This window comes from Eimeria mitis, genomic scaffold (genome assembly GCF_000499745.2).
Source record: "Eimeria mitis Houghton genomic scaffold, Emh_scaff19, whole genome shotgun sequence".
NCBI lineage: Eukaryota > Apicomplexa > Conoidasida > Eucoccidiorida > Eimeriidae > Eimeria > Eimeria mitis.
Genome location: NW_024015096.1, coordinates 41,845 through 49,475, shown reverse-complemented (window position 1 = coordinate 49,475; position 7,631 = coordinate 41,845). Strand labels below are relative to the sequence as shown.

Here is a 7,631-nt window from a genome sequence, read left to right as displayed (position 1 = left end):
CAAGGATTCTTTTTACACTGGGTAGAATAGCGTGGCTAAGAGGGTGAGGAATCTGCTGCGAACCCCACCTACTCAGCGCGACTGCCTGGCGTAAAGAACCCATTGCGCGTCAGGGCGCTTCGTGGGGAGCAAACTGGGAGAAACTTCTCGGTGTTTGCGCGCAAGTCAAAGCGCCCCTTTGCTTCATACACTAACACTGTAAGCAATCGTTGAACACTTACTTGCTCATCCGCAACCGACCTGCGCAAGAGTATAAGTGTACGTACACTTCCCGTAGACCATGCTGCTCTAGTTGTAGTCATTCCCTCTGAACTGCCGTAGCCCCTCCGTATATTTGGCACAAACGAAGTATTCAAAACGTTGCAAACCCACAAAATGTATGTGAAACAACGATGTTACTCTCGTTGCTTCCTCCTGTCCTGCTTCAACTCCGTTGTATAGCGCCTTCTGGGGGGCCTCGACGCCTGTCCCCTGTCGCCGTCAACAATTTCTAGCGACCTTCAAGAAACATTCCCCCGATTGGATGGTTCCTTTTTTCGTTGGCTTTACAGATTGTTTGAATATATGCTTATTACTACCTTTGACAATTTTGTCTTTCGCTGCGGAGTGATACAATGTATAGCAACGGCTACTTGATCTGGAGGTTGGAAGGGGCCCACAGTCGACCTTGAACTGCTCTCACTCCTGTCCGCTCCATCCATTTTTTCATAAAACGAAATAAACATATGCAAAAATACGTTCGAAATATCTTTTCGCGGTTGTCCACGGATACACACAGATAACTGCGATGCGTCCAACATGTATCGAGGTACCCTCAGGTCTGTAATGTGGATCGATGAAGTCCACAAAGCATGTAGAGCTCCTCAACCATTTTAAGGGATACAAACGGAATAATGATCCGCTAGCTTGCCTCTTTTGCTCTTATAGAAGCTGGCAAGGGGCCGCATTTTATGCACCGTCGCAGACGCTTCAGCTGCAAACTGCCCGCCTACGAGGCTCAACTTATTCCTGCATCAAACCTGCTCCTGCAGCGACTGACCTACTTGGTGCTGCAACGAGTTGTGTTTGAAAAGGGGGATCTGCCGTCAATGTTGTTGGAACAGTCGGCCGTTGCAGCGAACAACAGTCAGTTGGTTGCTGGAACACCAGCATCATTAGGCGCCCTTGCCTGGAATTCATCAGTCTATGAATCGCATATATACTGTATGCTCACTTGAGAGATGCAGCAGGAACCTCTTCTGACACGACTTTGTCTATGTAGGGGATTTTCAGCCGCCCTCAAGGGCCCCAGGGTTCTGGGTTCCATTCAGGTCCCTAAAGTTCCTCAAGGAGTGTATAAAGGGGTTCATAGGGCGTACGTATGGCCCTCTTACCTGCATCGAGGGGCACAAGTCGTGCATAGAGAGGACCGTGAGGTGTTTCGGAATGCACGTGGAATATCCGGACGGGGCTCAGAGGAGTGTTCCACAGGCAACACCGATGAATGCAAGACTCCGCTTCTGATGAGTATAACGGGAAATGCAAGGAGCAGAGCTCATGAAAAGGGTCAAAATTGCCTAGAAGGAGTCAAACCCCGTGCAGCAGAGGGTAGCCGCCTGTTTGGAACTGCTCCTGCCAATTCTAATGCTGCTGCCAATACGCAACAGCAGCATGTTTGCTTACCGACCGAAGGGTCGGTAAACACAGGACTTCCCATTGCAGGTGTGAATGCTGGTGCGGTTGACGGTAACAAACGCAGCAGCAGCACCAACAATAACACGGACAACAGCAAAACAAGCGACAGCAATCTTTGCAGCGACTGCCATACCACCAACAACGGAAGCTTGAACAACAGCAGAGGAAACAACAGCTTCAGCAGGTCTTCCATGGGCCCATTAAACGTCGTCCACACAGCAGAAGAAGGCGACATCCTGCGAGGTTTGAAGGTACGGGCTTGACAGGTTAATCGGTCTCTATGGTTTAGGGCGGGGTGCCCAAAACATCTCACAGTCCCCTCTTTGTGCAGTTGGGGTCTCTGTGGGCAGGCCAGCAGCCCCTAGGCACACCGCAGGAGCCCCCTTACGCCTATCAGTGTGCCCGAAGGCGCTGTTCCCCAAAGTGGAGGAGTGACACTCCACACTTGAAGCCCCCACTTTTGTCGGGGTGCTTCTCGCAGCCTTCTTGTTGCATCTTTCTGTTCGTTCCTCTTTGCGCCTGCGCTTGGCTGCACTGTCCACGCATCTACTTCTGCTTCCACTTATCCTTGTCGCCTGTGTCGTTCTCTGTGTCTGCGTCTTTCTCCTTGGCTTTGTCGGTTTTTCCTTCNTTCCTTCTTTCTGCTTGTCTGTCGCACTGCCGTTGAAACTGTCTCTCTCCATCGCTGTGGCTTTGTCTTTGCCTCTGCCTATCTCGCTGTCTGTCTCTTTGGCTCCCTCTTTCTGTATCTTGCTGTCTTTACCGATGTTTCTGTCCGCGTGTTCGTCTGTGTCTTTGTCTTAGCCAGTTTCCCTCTGCGCTATTGTCTTCGTCATTGCCGACGCCTATATCTTGTCCTTGTCTCATTTTGTATGCGTACTCTTGTGTCTGCATCCTTCTCTTTGATTTTTGTCCTTGCCGTTGTCTGTATTTTTGTCCGTTTCTTTATCTCCGTCGGTCTCCGTGTTCTTGTGCTTGTATCTGCCTCCACTTATGTGTTGAGCTACGTCCCTTGCTGTTTCTGTCTCTAAGCCAATTTCAGTGCCCTCGCCCTCCGTGTTTGTATGTTTGCTAGTGCGCCTGTGTCTCTGCCTTCGAGACCGTGTCTGTTGGTTTCTCCTTTCTTAGTCTTCGTCTCTGTGTCTTTGTTTCTGTCTTGCTCTGCCTAGTTTCTTTGTCCTTGTCTGCCTCTGCGTCTCTGTCTGCGTTTTGTCTCTTTCAGTATCTTGCTCTGTGTCTCTGCCTTTACCTCTTGCCTGCATGTTCGTATGTGTGCTTGTGTCCCCCCGTCTCTGCATGGTACATCTGTCGGCTTCCGAGCGCCTTTTTTCCGCCTTTGTGTGTCTGATGGAGTGTACGTACAGGTGGGGACCCTTACGTGGACAGGGGAAGGTCTCTTGCGGCTGCTGCTGCAGCGCTGGGGCCTCCAAGTAACAGCAAAATTCCCCCGCCTCCTTCCTAAGGAAACCATCACCGCCCGCCTCGAGGTGCTGCAACCTCGCAAAGGCAAATGCAAAGTAGCATTCCTGGGGACAGAGACTATGGGTCGGCCTAACTGCTGCTGGTGTTGTTCTGGGTGTTGCTGCTGCTGGTTCCGCAACTGATGGTGGTGGTTCTGATGCTGCAGCTGCCAGTGCTGCTAATAATGATATACAACTGTTGCAGTTCCTGTTTGTCCCGAAGATGCAGATGCTGCCGTTTTTCGTAGTTTCGTTCATGCTTGTTCTGTTGCGGTTGCTGGTGGCGTTGCATTGACACGCTGCCCGTGTTTTGCTTTTACCCCTTTAAGGGGTTTTCATCTTGTTCTCTAGTGCTGACCAGCGTCATATCCACTAAGGCTTTAACGTAAGGTTTCAGGGGTGGTTGCGCAGCTCCGGGCCAGCGAGCATCTCCGTGTCCGCATTTCCTTGAAGGCTGCGGCGGCTGCCAGTTTCTACACTTGGACTCCCTGCATCAGCGTACAGCCAAGCAACAGCTGGTGCAGCAGCTTCTGCAGGAGCTGCAGTGCCAGCAGCAACTACATCAGCAGCAGCATTCCCAGCAGCAGCGCGCCCACTGGGAGCCTCCTACAGTCACACCGCTCGTCCCAGCCTCTTCGGACAGGCAGTCAGCAACACGCTGTTGACTGAAGCAGCAGCACATGCTGTTGCGGCAACACCTGCGTCAGAGCTGCAGCATCAACAACAGCAGCAGCAGCACTAACCCAAGCAGCAGCTGCAGCGTCAACAGTAACAACCACAACAGCAAGGGGCACAATTGGAACAGTTGCCAATGCAGTTGCAGCAGCACATACCAGCACACATCTGCATTAAAATCTAAATTCCGCTCATGCTGCGTCTGCGTGAGCTCCTGATTCTTTATGTAACTCAGGTTTGCTGCCAGGGCGGACATGCTGCTGCAGCTGGTCGAGGGAAGACCCCGATTAGGCCTTCCAGCCTTTGATGGGAGCAGCAGCATTGTTAGTGTTCAGGACTGCATTCGCCTGAGAGGCCCTTGTATGACTTCTTAGGGCAATTTGCTTCTGGTGCTGATGCTGCACGGATTCGCGCTACTGCTTCCGTCACTCTTGTATCCGCTGCTGGTTGTGCTGGCGCACGTTTTGGATCTGTTCCTAGTGTGGATTGTGCGCGTTGCAGTACGCGAGGTGTACACATGCGTGAGGGAGGTGCTTTTGCCCCTTTTAGAAAGTCGGCGACTGCGGATACTGGACCACCGGTGCGGTGCGGGGACGCTGAGTGGCCTCACACTCAGACTAGCAGGTGGGGGCAGCAATTTGTTGCTGCGGCTGCTAGTGTTTCTGTTGGTGTCTACACGGCGTGGCTGGGACACCAAGCTATGTGCAGTTTGCTGCTGCTGCTCCTGCATAATTAGGGTGTAGGAATTGTTCTTACGTGGATGAATGCATCTCGGCCTGTGCGTAGGAACTGCATGCACTTTACGTTTTCTTCATTTACTTCCTCTTGAAGTGGACATATACAAAGCAGCAGACGCCACGTTTGTTTCTAATCTGCGCATAAAAAATACAGCAGCTACCATGAGGATCTCTAGAGTGGGAATGTGTGTCCCTCGTTCGCGCGGCAGTGGCCTTGCCGCGACTGCGAATGCCCTAGGATCCCTACAGTTTGAGCAGTCTCTGACCTTTCTTTGACTGCAGGGGACTGCCCAGGAGGCGACGGCAAGGTGCTTTTGCGGCTAAAGGGGCACCTGGAAAGTAACGTGCGCCCTCGCCTCGTGCACCTGGCAGAGACACTCAGTGAACGCTGTCCAGCACTCAAAGCTGTCACATTCTACGATGTCAGCAGGTAACTCCGACTCCAGCTCTGGCTTCTGGTGCTGCTAGTGCGGCTACTTTGATTGCTGCTATTGCTGTTGCTCTCCCGCTTGGCGAACTTGCTGCTGTTGCTGCTGCTGTCGTTTTTGCTGTTGCGGAAACTGGGACTCCCCTGTCTGGAGCGCTGCAGACCGCATTCCCCGGATGAGATCCTCTTTGGAGCAGATGCGCTTGTCGTCTCTGTGTTTGGCCGACGATTTCGGATCACTGGTGAGGTCTGCTCCACTACACATGCTGGCATTTCGAACATACCCTGCCATCAATTTCGCCTTAAAGATTGAGATTTTGTCTCATTTAGGGACAGAAGGCTAAAGATGAGTGGCTGTATTGTATTGTTTAGAGTTCAACGCGTAGATGCGTAGCGTTTACGTTGCATTGTTTGGTTCTTAGAGTCCAGCGGTGGAAGGTTAAGCTCTATAGTTGACGGTTTAAAGTTCAGGTTTGAATGCGTGAAAGGGCGCTCGGAAGTGGTAGCTCGTGCATTTTCAGTATGCGTTCCTTTAACTGTGTCTGCCGGTGGACTTACAGTTCGTGCCGGTGTCCGCATATCCGTGCCTTCTTTAGTTTTATCTATGCGTCGTGTTTTTTTCTATCTTCTCTGCAGGCGGAACCCGCGAGACAGTTTTTGGCCGTGGGGATTCGCTGCAACAAATTTGGCCAGCGGTGGAGGAGGCCGCAGGAGGGGCGACGGGGCGCCTGTGGGGTGCCTTGGGTTCTGGGGGTTTCTTTGAAATTTTGCTCTCTTTCCGCTTTAAAGAGGTAAATGCAGGTGCAGTTGGAAACATCTGGCAGACAGACAGCAACCGCGCCATGGTGACCTGCACACATCGTACAGGGTGGTGGCGCCATGGCTTGTGTCTGGGATGGGAGTTATGCACTGCAGCTTCGTGAACTCAATATTGCAATTCTTTAGCACCAGGAGGAAGGAAAACACAAGAAGACCGCAAAACGGTCGGCACGGCAATGCTGAGTATGGGTTTGCAGGTGGTAGTGTTCGCCTCTGGGGCCCGCGACGCGGAGGAAACCCAAAGGAACATGTCTCTTAATGAGCTATATAGGGGGGAGGTTGTGCAGTGCACAAACAGCAGGTGAGTCTCTAGAGCTCTCGTGGGGAGCTAGATGCAGATGGAACAGCCAGCAGCCAGTCCTCTTGGTGTCTCCGAGCTCCAGTGGGCCTGCGCTGACTGTTGGTGTGCACAGCTGCGTCGCTGGTGCTTTTGCCGCCCGCGCTGGCTTTTACGGACCTTTACGGTTGCTGCAACGCTCGCCCCAGTTGCAGGTGAGAGCTGAAGGTGTTACACTACCAGTGGGCTCTGCAACAGAGGCAGCAGAAATTGCCAGGAAGTGCCGGTGAGATAGAACATATGTTGGTCTTGGTGTAAGGTATTCTTGCAGTATTTGCAGTGCATGCTCATCCGGGTTTGTGCATGCGCGACGGTTGCGAAGGGTCCCGTAACACACGTAATAATGCTAATACTTCTCTATGTTGAATGCATCTTGTCTAGTTTTTTGTTCACGCGTGAACGTGTTGCATGCGTGAATGCCTGCAGCAAGGTAACGCAGCGGAGAGAAACAAGCAACGGCTTCGAAAGGAAGAAATGGCCGATGAGGTAGAGGCAACAGATGACAGCGCAGATGCTGCTTCAGCAGCAGCCCCAACGGCAACAGGGGCGGGAGAGTTTGGTGAGCTGCTGGTGGCTGCATTTAACATTGCATCCATGGCCTGGTGTAAATAGGTGGACACGCAGCAGCCTGCTGCCTCGGGAGTTGTCTGCAAAATGCTCTTCAGCTTATTTTGTTTCTGCAGGCACCATCGTGGCGGGGGCCCCTCATTTTCCTGACGTGCTGCTGCTATCGCCTTCCCGTGGTGGCCTACCCAAGGCAAGCAAACCCACGGGGCGCTCTGCTGGGCTTAGCCTTTGCTTGAGAGAGAAGACCTTGACGCAAACCTGCAGCACTGGGACTGCTGCTGTTGTTCTTATTATTGTTATTTTTGTTGTCGCCCTCGTTCCCTCCCTTATTCGTAGGCCACACCCATTCAAGAGTTACGGCATGCGGTGACGCTCTCCGTGTGCGTTGCGTCGCAGGATGTGCGAAGATGGGTAGCGGCAGCGGCCATCCCCCGTGTTGTCTACATTGCCCACGAGCAGCCTGCATATCTCCGAGACGCGAAAGCTCTTATTGCAGCTGGGTATGGATTTGCTTCAGGTGCTGCTGTAGGTGGCAGCACCACCGTGGCAGCTGCGCAAGGAGGCCTGCTTGCAGTGTCTGTGCGGTGCAATTGACTTGAAACAGCGACGGCGGAAAGCTGCAGAAGTAAAGGTTTAATGTGCTTGGACGTGTTTGCGAGCTGCGGTGAGCCATGCGCAGGTACGAGTTGACCTACTTCCGAGCCTTTGACGTCTCTCCCCACACAGCAGAGGTCCTAAGCGTCTCCGCCTTCCGGAAAAGACATGCAGACCTTCCACAAGCCTTCAAAAAGAGCTCGTGACTAGTGGGCCCCTTTCTAGCAAGGAAAGCCCTGTGGATTCCATCCAGGGCTCACAGGGACTCCAACTGCGTCTGCATAGGGCCCACATAAGCGGCATGCTGAGCCGGTCGACATTCAGTGGCTCATGTGGTGCCA

The 7,631-nt window shown here is 52.7% G+C and overlaps 1 protein-coding gene across 1 annotated transcript; it reads left to right on the top strand.

The window, feature by feature from the left end:
* Nucleotides 1-1,865: 1,865 nt before the first annotated feature.
* Nucleotides 1,866-7,290, top strand: EMH_0018130 (RNA methyltransferase, TrmA family, putative; the record flags this gene model as incomplete). The annotated part of the gene is made up of 13 exons (XM_038022368.1): nt 1,866-1,917; nt 3,039-3,104; nt 3,546-3,780; nt 4,045-4,169; nt 4,311-4,433; nt 4,829-4,976; nt 5,136-5,215; nt 5,610-5,764; nt 5,990-6,093; nt 6,206-6,284; nt 6,556-6,688; nt 6,813-7,028; nt 7,214-7,290. 13 exons carry the CDS (start codon nt 1,866-1,868, stop codon nt 7,288-7,290), a joined length of 1,593 nt encoding a protein of 530 aa, XP_037878222.1.
* Nucleotides 7,291-7,631: the final 341 nt, after the last annotated feature.